Source organism: Lepisosteus platostomus, chromosome 9 (genome assembly GCF_059453375.1).
Source record: "Lepisosteus platostomus isolate fLepPlt1 chromosome 9, fLepPlt1.hap1, whole genome shotgun sequence".
Classification (NCBI taxonomy): domain Eukaryota; kingdom Metazoa; phylum Chordata; class Actinopteri; order Semionotiformes; family Lepisosteidae; genus Lepisosteus; species Lepisosteus platostomus.
In genome coordinates, this window is record NC_142619.1 from 42,209,264 (window position 1) to 42,225,744 (window position 16,481).

At 34.9% G+C, this 16,481-nt stretch overlaps 1 protein-coding gene across 1 annotated transcript in view; it reads right to left on the reverse strand.

Moving 5' to 3' along the window:
- Positions 1–16,481, reverse strand: part of LOC148655015 (copine-8) — a 169,682-nt gene that overhangs the window by 123,303 nt on the left and 29,898 nt on the right. The window contains exon 2 of the mRNA XM_088645067.1: positions 6,183–6,223. Within this exon, the coding sequence (XP_088501193.1) occupies positions 6,183–6,223 (41 nt within the window). The remainder of the gene's footprint in view (positions 1–6,182; positions 6,224–16,481) is intronic.

The following is a 16,481-nucleotide window of genomic DNA, read 5'->3' on the forward strand; positions in this document are numbered from 1 at the left end:
GTCAGTTACAATTACTTTACAGACAACTTTAATTTGTAGTTCATTTGATTTTTGGTGAATGCTATGTAATGATATAACAGTAATGATGCACATTCAGTGGCTACTTTTTAAGGCAAATAAGTAATACCTTTGTGCTGTTTTCATACACTAGGTAGGTCCCTTTTCAGGCCAAAAAGGCCCATGGGGAACAGGGGGCAAGGGTCACCATTTTTCTCAACCATGCAACACTAGAGGTGGAGGTGATTTGGTCAGCATCACGTGTACCCCTGGTACTCATTTGGAAAGTAAGCTGAATGGACCTGGGAGCCATCTGGAAGGAACATCACTTGCCCCTACCTGGGATTGAACCTGGGACCTTACAGTCAGGAGCTTGTTGTCTGAGATACCATGGCTCCGGTTTCATACACTAGATGATATTCAGTATTTAACCTGGAGGTTTTCAGAACGAAGTGGCCTGAAGAAGGCTCCACGGCTGAAACATTGTGTTTTCTTACTTCTCTTTTCAGCATGGAATAAACCTATTACTTGTTCCATAATGTTGTCTGCCATATATTATTTTTTTTCTCTATTTCCAACAGCAAAGAGCAGGCTCATGTTAGTTAGACCATTCATTTTGTTGTCTTTGAAAGATGTGCACTTTGAACAGACAGCAACAGTTTCTGCAGTATTGTTTCAGGGTTCCAAATATCAACATTTTTTTTCTCCCACACACACCTGCTGTATGTTCCATTGCATCTTCAAGCATCTGCCAGTGGCACTTAATTGGCCAAAATCGATCATCAACCATTCTACTTGAGTTTGTTATGACCCCAAGTGTCTAGGGGTAAAGGGGTGTAGCATTTATGATGGATTTGGATGCAGGTGGGTTTCTGGTGAGGGACTTAGGAAGCATGACAACACGTTTGGTGCAAAAGGGATTTATTTTCAAAGTGAATAAGTGTCTTGTACGTACACAGGACACAATAACACACAAAGGAAAAGGAACTTGAGCGATGCCAATGAAACGAAAATAACAAACAAAATAGAGCTGGCTAATAAAGTGAGGGGAAGCTGACCTAACTACCAAAACACAAAACACTCGGTCTTCAGCGTCTTCTAACACCCTGGCTAAACTTCACTAACTACCTAAAACCATACAAGACAAAAGGCACTCTCTCGTACTAACTGGTGTTTCTAATACAAAGAGCAACTACGTGCGCACAATGTACCTGACAACCTTAACTAACCCTTTTCACAAAACGTCACACAAATACACAAGTGAACTACGTATACAAATAAGGGAAAACGAGAGTAGACACAAGGAATAGGGTACAAATGTCGAGAAGCTGACTGAAGATGATGTTACAAAGGCAAAGATGGTGTAGCGATTGACCAATGGGGGGGGGTAGCTGAATACAGGAAGTGGAAAAACAAAACAAAACATACAGACACACACGGGGACGTAACAGAGTTCATTTCCCCACTTCTCATTTGTACCGGGTACTACTTTCATTCAAAACCTCTCCTAAATTATCTCCTATCTCTCCTAAATTATTAACAGTTTAACACCCAATGTTAAAGTGAGCACCGAAGATTAATTGTTCACCTGTCCACATTACCGTATACAATATTGTAATATTATGACGACATTTCTCAGTTATTGTGGAACTGATTAGTTTTCTAGACATGCAAAAGTAAAATCATGGTTTGTTCTCCCCACAAATACATTCCTCTCCCACTGGTGAGCTTATTCTCCAAGGAATGGAAAACCAGGTACAGTAGGCAAAGTGGGTTACAAATTAGATTTATGATGTCAGGCTAGCCTCAGCTCCAGCCTAGAGATTTCCTGAGCAGTTATATTCTACTTCAGGGTATAAATGGTGCAAAGAGCTATCTTATGGGTGGTTAATCTCCGGCCACTCTACTGGCTAACCTCATACCTCCTTTATTCCTAATCAGCTTGTAGTACTGTATGTGACTAATTCATACCAAACAGATTCAGGTGGGAACCGCAATATAAAACTTTTTTTCCAATTTTTTTTTTCAGGGAAGTTCTGAAGCTTTAAAACTGGCACAGGGTTAAAACCAATAACAAACCCATTCAGCCTCATAAGAGCAGAAAACATTTTTTTTATAGAGATAATGTAAATCAGTTACCCAGTGATTATAAACTTGGCTGTAACAAAAATCTGAAAAAAATGGGAACCAGTCTTAGTGGCTTGAAATTGACCAAATAAATTCATCTCACTCTTTAGTGGTTTAACTCTTTCACCACATTTGTTTACACAGCATATTACTTTTATTAAAAATCACTTTACAGAGAAAAAACATTTCCTCTAGCATTAGTGCAATAATTTCTCAGTGTGTTGACCTTGCCATTGGACTGTGGGAGACAAAACTGGACTAGTATTTAAATTCAGACACCCCTTTTAATTAAGTTTTAAAATTAAAAGACGTGCAGGAATTAATCAAACATTGAACTAAAAAGCACATATACAGTTGCCAAGAAAAATAGAAGCAGAATTATTTTTCCACACAGGGGATTAATACTTCTAAAGATTTTATTTAAAAATATACATCTATGAAAATACTAGGAATTAGGGCTCCACGGAAGAAGAAAGCTAAAGACATTAAGATTCCATATGCAAAATATCAGGTAATGTTAACCAAGGACGAGTAAATGTAGCATAAAATATGCAGGAAGAATATAAATGAGTGAAACAATACAAGGCTCTGTTTGTGTTCCGTGTGTGAAACTTGCTAGAAAACTCAACGAAAGAAATCCATGTTCTTTTCTACCCTAAAGAAACAAACTGTTTCAGGATTTTTTTTTATTAAACTGACAACTGTCTTTCTCCTTTTTCAGCTGATTAAATTCAGCTTCTTAGGGCAACATTTCTTCTTAATGAATCCAAGCCAACAATACCAATCTGCTTATGCCTTAAGGTTAGTGGGTCTATCAAACATCCAACCATTATCACAAAGCCACTTATTCCTGGTAAGAAAAGTGGGGCTTATTCTGGAATCCTAGGGTGCAAGGCAGGATTACACTCTTGACAGTAAGCTGGTCCAATATGGGAGGAGTAGAAGCAGGCTGAAAAAAACCCATACAGAGAAGCATGAACATTCCAAAAGAGGCCAAAGTTTAAATTTACACTCAGGACCCAGGAGCAGTGAGGCATAAACACTAAACGCAGTACTTGTCTTTCACACAAACTACAAAAAGAAACATACATTTTCTTTGTAAAGGAACATGAAAAGTTTTGGTTTACAAATGTTTAAGCCTAAAATGATTATATGGATTATTATTGTCTTCTTTTCTCTTTCAGACTTTCCAACTCACACTTTTTGAACACCACATACAGTAGCCCCTCACCTTCAAACGTGGAATGTGTTGTGACAGAGACATGACAATGGATATGTAACAAAGATTGATCCCACATCAACCAAGTTGGCAGCCGGATGCACATATTCAATAATGCTTTCAAAATCTTGTTATTATGAACTACTGCACCAACTGAACTGAAAATTTTATTAGTAGCCAAACCTACTTCAGATTTTGTCCTTAAAATTGCTGCACTTTTTATGTCCAATTCTTCAGATTCTTGGGCAATACCATAAACTGTAACTGTTCTAATGTTGTTTCTGGCATGTTACTTCTAAATATGGTATGTTCAATTATACTGTCAACACAACTAAAATATGGAAAATACTGTATGGAAAACTAAAAATGTGATTCCCAAATTCCTAAACATAAATATTTTAAATTTATCTCTAATAACAAGCAATAATTTGGGGGATTATTTAAATGTGAACCTCTTTTATCTAGCTTCCAGAAATTTGTAGAGAAAGTTTGCTTTGCTAAATTTGCTAAAACTGTGAAGCTGTGAAGCTAATGAGTTATGCTGCTGATGCTGATGAAATGGAAAATCCCATTAGTTAAATTACTGAGTTAAATTACTGAGTATGCAATAAACTCAGAAACAACCTCATAATGTACAAAACAATTAATTTTGTCAAATTCGGTTGCACTATGCAATAGATCATACTTTATAGATTTTTTACCACTGTAGGGGTAATGTCACATTGTAATACAAAAAGACGCAGCCATTCAAAATGCGTGTCAAAACTCATTGCAGCCACAGTAAGCTGGCTGTGTCGTACCACAGTGCGATTCAGGTTGCCTTATCGTACTGTCCCAAGAATCTTTACTGGCCAATCAGATTGATATTGTAGGTGGCACTTGTGGTGCAGCAGTAAGTGATGTTAGTGAAAATATTAGCAACATTTAATCTGCTGTCCTATTTTTTAAAGCCATTTAATATGGAATATTAATAAGGAATCATGTAACTAAAGAGAAATACATTTAGCTAAAAATAAAAATATAATTCTGAACATCATTAACAATATTAATTAATGAATAAAAATATATTTATGTAGCTTATAATTTTCTACTTTGAAAACATAAGGTACAGAACAGTATTCCACTTTCCTCATAAACACATTCTGCCTCAAATTCATGGTCACTCGCTGGTTATTTTGGAAGGATTTCACATGCTCATTTTAACAACATTTTCTATAAACAAGGTTCAAATTGAAGACAATGAACACTACATTCTTGAACAAACATAAGTTTAAGCATTTCTTAGTAATTTTGTACATTTTCGTTCAGTGTTTTATTATTAATGTCATTTCATTTTATAATGAAATGATTACTAGGAAATCTTTCTTTGAAAGTTATTCAAGTAACTACTGGCTCTTTTTTTTACGTGCTTATTTGTTTTAAATATGATATGTTCTTAAAGCCACTTTGTATAATATATTTTTAACTAATCATTAATCTAAAACTAAAATAAAAATATCCATTTACTAATTATTATTTATACAGAATTACTAATAATTCTGTCCACATTTGTAATTAAAAAGTGAAAAATATTACTGTACAGCACTAATGGGCTAATACAAATATTTTTTATTATTAAAATAAGATTTACCTAATGTATGTACTGTATGTGACAGGCGCACGGTACATTAAGTATTCACTAAGGAAAACTACATAATCAGTAAAAAAACAACGGAAAAAATCCTATTAAAAGACTTTTTACAGCACATAAGTATGGCTTTATTTTAAAGAATTCTTAGTTTTAAGGAAAGGTTATTTCCTGAAACACGTAATCTAAAGTAATTAACAAAACAATATATTCAGTAAAGAATAAATTTAACTTTATTAATAGTGTTTAGAAAATATCAGCATATCTAATAATTTTTTAAGAAGTATTTGAAGACGCACTACACAATGGGAGCATAAACACAAAGCTGGTCTCCGTATTTCTCTATTTCTCTATTATTCTCTCAATCTATTGCAAAAGTCCGCTAGCACCTGGCAATATCATACAAACCCAGACAAAAGTCGCAGACGAGTACGATTTGTAAAAACCATCACCTGAGCAGAACAAATCACATATAGACAAAATGACATCACATCTGATCAAATGACTTTGCAGTAGACATTCAAAGCTCAGGGGTACTTTTTTTAGAAAAATAATCTTTCTGATACTAGTTGGTCGCGCCAACAAAGAGTCCAGTATCCTTGCTTGACTCCAGAATATTTTATTTTTTGGTCAATTTATTACTATTTGTGATAACACCTTCACACTACATTCTACCAGTTGTTCCCTATAAATATCTGTAGCACTCAATGTTCCTTCTCCAATGACCTTCAAAAGAACAGCATGGCCTTGTTGTTTTTGTTTCCTCTCTCTGCTTTTCAAATTATTCCTGTCTTTTTTAACACTAGTAGTATGGACTACATTGTCTGCTGGAGTCTTTTTTTGTTCATATCTTTTTGACTGGAACCATAACTTAACAGTTTGCGCTCATCTGAGTATTGAGCTACAGAAATGACTTTCATATAAATATCTAAAATAATATATTTTAAAAATCCTTAAAATATCGACTAACGTGTACATTTTAATTTACAATTAACACTCTGTGTGAGTCTGCTTGGCAGGCTTGTTTCCTAAATGCAAGATTTTTTAACTAAAGTAATGGTAGCTGGAATATATAATAATTGCTGAGCAAACAATTTTAGGAAGGCTGCAAGGATTTGTATCCATATTAAGAACTAAACTTTTGGATAACATTTCTGGATCCATATTTTAGAAATTAAATATTAATAGAAAAAAATCTAAGACATCACTTACTTGGATCTGATTTAGAAAATGTGTCTCTGTCCAACAGATTTCTGAAAAAGAAGAGAAAGAAAAATGAAGCATTAGATAAATAAAAAAGTGAATAAAATCTGACAATACAGATTTAATAGTTTGAATGAAATGGATGCTGTTTTTTTTCATAGCCATAGATTAAGATCAGTTATATCTAGTTAGACCAATTTATTTATGAAATGTTCTTACCCATAAAATAATGCTTGTAATTGTAATTTTGAAGCAAAGGATTGGACACATTCACATATAGCTTTTAATCAGGTTTCAGACTTATTAGAAAAGTATTCTGATTGAAGTTTTGCACTGACATTTTATTGAACAAATATGCCATTACTTAATTCAGTGTGCTAAAGAACATTGTCTGTGAAAAGGCTGATCCACATTGAATCTACTGTGAAAGTCGAAAACAAGTCCCACTTTTGTAAACCACACAAGCTGTATCATATGCTTTGTTCCAGGTCGCAAAGGCTTTGTTGCAGAATTTTGTCTCATTCCTCTTGTAAAGCCTGGACAAGAAATGACCTGTTCACTGGTCTCTGAGACACAGATTTCAAATGTCATGCAACAGGACAATAAACAGAACAATTAATAAGTGGTAAGAACAACCGCTGCTGGCTCTTCTTATATTCATGTTTTCAATTTTGTAAACAATAATAGTCCCAAGATATTTCTAACTGTTGACAATTTCAATTTCTTGCTCCTCAATGACTGTTGGTTTTGCAGCTGATGTCTTTTTTCTATAATCAGTGATCGTCTCTTTGGTTTTTCACACATTAAATTAAAGTTGTTACACAATTCAAATCTGAATTGATGAATCTGAATGATGTGTCTGTATTCAATGGGGCTTCTACAGCTGTCTGTATAAAGTATGAATAAAATAGGGGACAATACACAGCCCATTCTGCTCCATGAAGTTCTCAAATCATTAGAACTTTGTTGCAGTTGAATAAGGTTGAAGTAATGTATTGTAAAATTATCACATAGCATCCTTTCATTTAAATTCTATGATTTTAACTATATATCCTAATACAGTATGTTTGTCTTGGTTCACCTGTCAACAATTCTGTAGCAAAGGAAGCATGCTGGCCACAACTTGTTTTGAGAAACTGAATCACCTAATATCTTTTGACCTTATTGATCACAATCTATTCACACATTTTAAAATGTTTTTAGAGGAACAACTACATGTGACATTGAAGCATTACCATGTACTGTGCAAACAAAACTCAAAGTGTTGACATCAGTGTTGACTCTAATGAAAGTTTTGGAAGAAAGCAACCTTCAAGTCACTTTTTCAGGAACTTTCCAGCTGACACAGGTTGCTCCCCCAGCTGCATCACTAGAATCTGCGAGACATGTTTGTACACTGGAGTGGTTCAAATCCTTCCTCTGTACCACAGTGAATCAATAGAAACTGAATACATTCACTGTACTGTTAGTACAAAAATATCTTCAACATTCCCCAATATAAAACAGTGACAGAGCTGTTTACTTCTTATTTTTCTACAAATAAAGTTGACTTGATTATTTTATATTTTTTATCGGAAGAGTATAAGAAAGTCTTCAATTGAAAGAAGGCCACTTGGGCCCGTTAGCACATTTGGTTAGTATGTACTGGTAGTACTGGTAGTATGTAATTGATCCCAGGATCTCAGGATGTCCAGCCATTTTTTGAATGAAGCAAAACTACATTCAAGTACAAACAGCTTCAACTACATGCCTGAGTAGCTTGTTCCTTCGTTCTTGGAGTAGAAGAGGCACCTTCTATTCTCATTTTTAAATGCTCTTCCACATGGTGTAGTTTCTACTTGTGTGGAGGTTCCCACTCTGGTTCATATTTCACTTTTTAGTTTGAAGAAGTCCCCTGGGTTGACTTTTTCAATGCTTTCCGGAATTTCAAATACTTTAATGAGGTCCTCTTGTAGTCTTCTCTGTTCAAGATAGTTAATCATTCTTTTATAGAATTATCTGAAACAGCAGTGGGTTCTGTTATGTTGATTTTGGTAGACATCACACTTGTTAAAGCAGACAACTGAAGACATCAGTCCAAGCAGTCTAATATCTTTCACAATTGTTTGGCAAATACTGTAGATACATATCTTGTATTGCTTTCGAATATAATCAGAACGTTCCCCAACATAAGTCAAAATATGTTATATAGATATTATGCACATCCGGCATTTTCTATATATACAGTAGGTAAGCAGTTTAATAATTAGTAATAATAATAATCATTTTTTTTAAATGGTAAATGGTTTACATAGGCAAAGTCGTATATACTGTAGCTCTTCCAAATTGCTTATTCTTCCCACTACATCACAAATGATACCTACCAACAGTACTATTTTAAATGCACTTTAATTTGGATGCACTGCAAATTACTTTGCATTTGAAAGGAAGTCTGATTGCAAGTACTTATTTGTGTTTTTTGTGAAAGTTAATTCTAAACGACTGGTCCAATACATATCGTATCATGTTTTAAATGTGAACAGCACTAAAACAGTTGCATAAGTTGATCATAGTGCTGAATCCTGAAACTATGATGCGTACCCATTCTGTAAGTCATTCAATATAGTAAAACAGCACAAACTATAATTTCTGATGTTTCTGTTCAGACATTTTTAGAATTTTAGAATCAGAGCAGTAGGGGTTTCTTAGTCTTCCTGTGTTTATACCCGGAAGGTCTGAAACCAAACTGCACAATAACAAACACCAGCTTTGCATATATTGATTTCATATGTTTTCACCAATAATGAGATTTTCCAAATTTAGCGAAAAATGTTTGGAATAGCCTTTTTCCTCAAATGTACAGTATGCTCATTAAACGGTACATAATTAATGTTTTACAGAAAGTTTTTATTTGGAATGTAAATGCTAATTAAAGATCTTTTGTCATTATTTTTTTTACTTGTTAGATAAATTAGAGAAAGCTGTGAAACAAGGTGGGCAAACTTCAATAATGAAATGAAAATAAGAATTTCCATTTACTTTTCGTAAGGTTCAATTAATTTTATACCACAAGACATGCTGTTCAATCGACATCACACAAGTGAAGGAAAAGATGGGCCGACAATCTGATCATTTTCAGAGAACATTTATTTAAAACTCTTGCTAGGAAATTTATGGTAGACAGGTGTCACTGTGTGTGATTGTAACTGTTTAAAGTACCATGGTATTCAGGTGGATTCAAAAGCAAAGGTTGTTACAAATGGGGGCTACAAAACTGGAGAAAATCAGGAATTGACCGAGCAGTTTAGTCAATCAGTGAAATAATTATTCATAACATAAGATAAGATCACTTTATTGGCCATATACAATTTATATTATTAGGAATTTGTCTTTTTGCATACCCCAGCTTGCTCTCCATGAGACAACAGACAGGGATAGAAGCTTGGGGTCAGAACGCAGGGTCAGCCATTTATACCCACTGAAGCTAAGCAAGTTTGAGCCTGGTCAGTACCTGGATGGAAGACCTCCTGGGAAAAACTAAGGTTGCTGCTGGAAGAGGTGATGAAGAGTGACAGGGACACTATACTGTAAACAGGCGCCATCCTTTGGATGAGACGTAAAACTGAGTTCCTGACTCTCTGTAGTCATTAAAAATCCCAGGGCGTTTCTCAAAAACAATAGGGATGTAACCCTGGCATCCTGGCCAAATTTCCTATTGGCCCTTACCAATCATGGCCTCCTAATAATCCCCATCTATGAATTGGCTTCATTACGCTGCTCTCCCCACCACTGATAGCTGATGTGTGGTGAGTGTTCTGGCGCACCATGGCTGCCGTCGCATCATCCAGGTGGATGCTGCACATTGGTGGTGGTGGAAGGGAGTCCCCATTACCTGTAAAGAGCTTTAAGTGGAGTGTCAAGAAAAGCGCTATATAAGTGTAAGCAATTATTAATTATTTTTATTATTATAGAGAACCCCTGGAGCAGTTGGGGTTAAGGGCCTTGCTTAGGATTCCTCTACTGGCTGTGGGATACGAACCGGCAACCTCCCAGCCACAGGCGCAGATCCTTAGCCACAGAGCCACTGCACCATGACTTGTAAATTATTTCTATACCCGAGCAGCTGGTATAATTAGAAGCACGTAAATTCTTTATTCTCTGGCAAAGCTTTGTTGAGAGGAGTAATAATCCAGGCACACTTGGCTAAAACAAATACTTATTACAATAAACTATACAAGACACAAAACATACTGTATAACACACCAAGTTACATTATATTGTTACAAATATTTTAAAACTATGACACAACACACAACAAAACACATAAAGTTACATTATATACATTATTAAGGCGTTTCAGAGGCCTGACATTCTGGTCACCCAGAAAATCCCAAACTGTTACTAAGCACTAATCTCTTAATATGCCTACAGAGGCCACACAAGAGAAGAGCTGCCTTCTAACTAAAGCAACCTACAGTTAAATCTCTCTCTCTGCACCCTGGATACCACAAAATAAATGGGAGCCTATATCCTTATCCATAAAATGCACCCTAATCAGGAAAAACATTTCTAACTGAGGTATCATTTACCCAGGAAACCCAAGTTCTCTCAAAACACAGAATAGCACGCTCTAATAAGGTTCAAATACTTAGCTCCAATCAGGTTTGGTTTGGATGATCAAAAAGTAGGAGCTCTCGTCTGGCGCAAGCTTCAAGTCCCATCTCCTCTGGACTTCTCTCTCCTCTCCTTGTTGTTTCCCCCTTCCTCTCCTCTCTTCTCTTAAGGTGAACTTATACAGTACTGTGTCTTTTTGCCCTGCTCCTTTGCAACCATTAATCCACAACTTGCCTAGGCATACTAAGATAAACTTTACTATTGTTTCTGCTCACGGAACCCCCCAGACCTCAGCAAACATCCTCTTCGCTTTCAAGTTAGAAGTGTTTCCTCTTCCCAGTGTCACAAACTTTATCTGAAATCTAAGAGACACTTATCAAGTCTCCCAAAGCTATAACAATATACAGTATATAATGCAATGGTACTACTAAAAGAACAGGCAAAACATACAGTAGTAGTTCATGGATCAAGTGGGTTAAATCACAGAAGAGATTAATTCCAAAAGTAAGCAATCCAAGCCCCAAATTATTTAATTAAATCAATTAAGGATATCAATACATGGATGAAGAAAACTTAATAAAATGATTATGATCTCATCATAGAAAGGAGTATCATGAACTACAAAATAAGCACAGGTAGGATACTAGAAATGCTAAGAGAGAAAAAATGCAACACGAAGCACACAAAGGAGACTAAAATAAGCAAAGTTTTTTAGCATTACAAAAGTGTCTCAAAAATAAAAATGGAAAAAGTTTTGGTGATGAAAGGGAAATGGTTGATGTATTAAATGAATATCTCCCTCTGATGTTCATAAAAAGAAATCAACTACATGCCTCAGGCTAAGTAAAGGCAACCTTCTACATTAAACAGTATTAACATAAAAGCAGCAGAGGTGATCAAGTACCAGAAGATAAACAATTCTCCAGGGCTTGATGCTGTTCTAACAACTGTACTTAAAGAAAGACTATGTTCATAGGCCATTAGCTAAGCACTTCCAACAGTCACTCAAACAATGACAAAACCCACTGACATGAAAACTGCTAATGTATAGTTTATTCTAAAACAAAAAAAATTGTGAAAATTATATAAACAATTACTCAAACTAAATTAGAATGTAATTTGCATGGAAATAGGATTATGAGATATTCTAATTTCTGACTTTTTTACCCATTCTTTGCATAAGCAAGAGCAGTAATAGAAACACAGCTTTTGATATGCTACATCCAGATTTTAAGAATGCTTCTGATAAAAAAACAGAAAAAAGAAAGTCAATTATCAAATATTAATATCTAATATAGCTGGTAACTAAGTCAAATTCCCATCTAGCAGAATAGCAGTATATAGCAATGAAAGATGCTGAAAAGGAAATCTAACATACTATAAAGAAATATTACATGGAGGTAGCAACAACATAAACTACAAAATGGGAAACAGACTTTGAAGAAGCAACTAATGAAAATGACTGTTTTTTACATTGGTTTATTATCTTCATCTTCTATACAATGTTGGGAAACAATAAAAAGATAAAGAGAATGTTAATGTATACAGTTAAAAGCATACAACTGAAATGAAGGGATGTCTGGTTAAAGTCGTACTATACACTATTATTACTTTATTTTGAATATTATGGGCAATTTTCATCGTCATACCACAGAAAGAGATTTTTGCTTTGGAATATTTCCAGGGAAGAACAACCAGGTAAAAGAATGCCATTTCTATGCTCAAAAGAATGTCCTACATTGACAGGCTAAAACAAATAAATCTTTTTTGGCCTGAACAGAGAAGACTACAAGGGGACCTGATTCAAGTAGTCAATATCCTCAAAGGCAGTAACAAAGTCACTTATAAATTAGGTGCTAAAACCCAAAGCAGCTAGATGGATCAAACTACTTCCTATTATTTGCATACTTTCCTGTGTTCTCATGACACAGACCTGTGAACCTATCCACTGAAGATAAACAACAAACTTAGTCTATACCGTGAGTACTGAGCAAGTACCAAACAGGAATACCAATCAAAGACAGCACTTATTACAGTAGTAATCCGGTCTGTATATAATGAAGCTGTACAGCCTGGGTATTATAGATTCCCATGACTAAAACATTGTCGGTAGGAAAGGTTTAGAGAAATCCGTGTTGGACAACATGTATGCTTCCAAGACTGTTATATATAGTAGGGAGCTCGTTAACTTTTTTTCTCTAAAATGCAGATTTTGATGTGGAAGTAGACTTTTTCTCCCTGTGATACCTCATTTTCATTTATAATTCAGCTTTACTTTGACCTTTTCCAGGAGTAATTTGATTAACTTGAGATTTCTCCTAAATGTACAGAACATGTGCGTCATCAATTCACAAGTAAATAGCCTATAGTGACACGTGGAAATTGGCCCATTGATATAATTTTGGATATAGTACATACAGTACACATACAGTATAGTATAAACAGTATAGCATAATATCTGACACACAACAACAATACCTACTGTATTTTTTGGTATTTTTTATGTTATTACACAAAATATTATTGTTACAATATTCAGTTAATGTCAGACTTCTCACAAATGTTTCAGGTATGGGCAAACATCTATAATCAGGATTATGTATGTGGTACAAAGACTACACAATCCCGCTTAAGGCAATGGCAACATAGAAAGACAATGATTTTAAGCAATTATTGAAATTTCTGAAGTACGAAATTTAAATTTATTTATAGCATTTTTCAACTGAATATTTAACCTTTTGCATTAAATATACTTTGGTTTTAACCAAAGTGGATTTACTGCAAAATGTTAACAAAGAGTTTACTTTAACAAAGGATTTGTCTTTTGACTTAATGTGTTTTACTTATTCATGAAGATTGTGATTTAGTTGTGAATGACTTCTCTTTTGAACTTTTATTTGAAATGATCTCTTTTAAAAATAATGATGTACTGAATGTGTTTGCATCCGCTATGGATCTTAAAACCATGTGTATTTTGTTTTAGACTAAATGACTGAAAGTAAATGCATGTGGAAAAAACACAATGCATGTGTTTCACGTCTGAAATATATTTTACCTAAATAATTAATTTCCAACCCAACCTTTTTCTAGTCACTTATTTTGATTCAGGGTTGTGGGAGAGCCAGAACCCATCTCAGCAAGCAATGGGCACAAAGCAGGGTTCTCCCTGGAAGATGCCAGTCCATCACAGGGCACACATGGACACACACACTTACACCAGGGCGAGAGTCCAATTAACCTGTTTTTGCATGTAAACACAGAGAGAAAACACAGTACAAACTCCATGCAAATAGAACCCCACATCAGGAACTGAACCCAGGGCCACAGGCGCTAACCACCGAACCCTCTAAATACTGTAATAAATTTTATTTTTAAAATAAACTATTCAATATAGGTATACAGTAGTTGTATAAGACAATGACAGTTTTAATTAAACAATTAAACTGCATTAGGCATGGCAAGAGTGAAAATACAGGATAGTTTAGCTATTCAGTTAAATGCATGGTAACTGATGTGTTATGCTTACGAAATACAAAGCGTAAGCAATTTATCAAAGGAACCAGGATTAATGAGAGTGCTTAATTTAAACTAAATTATCCTTTGCTGTTTGTGTACCAGAGCTAAGACTTTCACAGAGGTTACAGATGCAGACAGGGGGGAAAAAAAGTCTGTTACTCTGACATTTAAAGAAAATAATACTAAGAGCTGTGTTAGGACATTCAAATGGAATCCAAGAGTTTTTTAATGTAATACTTTATGATTAAATCTTCATTTCAATTTATTTTACAGACTGCATTGTTACATTTGGTGGACACCCATTTCATTGCTGTACTCTTCAATACACTGGCATCCCTGTCCAAGGTGTAGTCCTGCTTTGTGCCCTGTGCTTCTGGGATAGATTGCAGGTTGCAGCACCACTTACCAGGAATACTGTACAGTAGGTGGCTCTCTGATAATGGATGATTGAACATTTCATGGGAAACAAGGAAGTGATATCTATTTTATGAATGCTTCAATTATATTCCTATTTCTAAAGATTAGCCCCTAACGACTTAAAAAGAAACACATAAAAAGATCACATTTAATTTTAGTGTTAAAAACTTCTCTGTATGGAATTGCAGAAATTTAAAATTCTGAAGTCTTGGTGTTCTCATTTTATTCTAAATAGAACTATATTCAAATATTACACATTCACAAAAATGAAACACTTGTAAACACTTGTAAATTTCTGGTTATAAAATCTCATTTTAATGCAAAGAAATGGTAGCCATAAAAGCATATGTGTAATGTAATTGCAGGTTATTTGTAATGTAAATTTGTTTTGTACCACGATTAGTCTAAGGATCCTTTTCAATCCTTTCAGTTAAGCGATTAGAGTAGGCTTTTACAATTGTTTTTTACAATTTATGTGATTGCATCACTATTATTTTCTGCTTAAATGTTCAGTGTTACTGTACATTTCACTTGAATTTAAAAAGTGCACTTCATGATTTATTCATGAGTACTTTTTCCACTGAATAATATTTCATATATCTACTGTAGATGAAGAGCTTTGCAAATAAACTATGATTAATGATTATTAACTATGATGATTGTTCTTTTTACCCTTTCTTAATAAAGATATTTATAGTATCTAATTAGTGTAAAGAATTTAAAAATTTTAATTTATCATTTCACCCCGCATTCAACAAACTTGTAGGTTATCTTAATGTCACCCATTCTGCACTCCAACAGAGGACAGCAGAGTCCTGAGTGCTAGAGCAACTGTTGCTGTGACAACAACAATCAAATCGAGTTGCTGTTGACCTGATTGACAACAGCTCTATTACATACTCTCCCCAACATTATTTCACCTAAAAACCCAACATGACTAAACTTCACAGAGATTCTCATTCAGAAAACAGGCTGACTGTAAAAGCAGCTTGATCTCCCTCTCAGGTTCCAAAAGGCTCTTTCTTTACAGGTCAGCACCTCTTCCTATTTTAATGTTCTGCTTACAGTTTTAATTCTGTTAGCTTGTCTTAATGGTTTTATAACTGGCAGGCAAGCTGTTGATGACAGTCATGCAACCCTGTTTATGACTGAGTAACTATGGCAACAAATTGTGGCACTAAAGGCGTTCACCAACAGCAAAGAGAAGTTTCTGTCTCCTGGGGATCAGCAGAACCAGCTAACTTTCACTGCACTGATATAATGAATTAGGTTTTTCTATCCTCTTACACATCCAGCTACATGGCTTTCTGAGGCTACAAGGTGTCCACTAATTGGCTATATAAAATCATGTACAGGAAGCACAACTTTTATCAGCTTCCCTAATTAAACATCCAAGTTTGCAGTTAGGTGATACAGGGGTATAGGGTAAGACTATAGGAAACCAAAGGTAACAGGACATGGGATTAGAATACCCTTTGCTTTTAATTTCTTAATTTCTTTTTTCTGCCATTCAAATCTAAAATTTTGTTAATTGTACATCAGCAGATGCTGGAGGGTGTATTTCAAAACTACTGTGTCAAAATAAAAATTCACTGTTAGAGCAAAAGATAACACAAGCCTTGGTGTATTAGCATTGTGTAAGGGCTTCTATCATCTGTCCATCATCTGAAGGTAAGGCCATGGAACTCAAAGCCACTTTGTGTCTCAAAACAATGCCTCAGGAGACTGCCTGGCACAGCAGAGGAGACCTGGGCAAACGTTTTGCAATAATCCAATAATTAC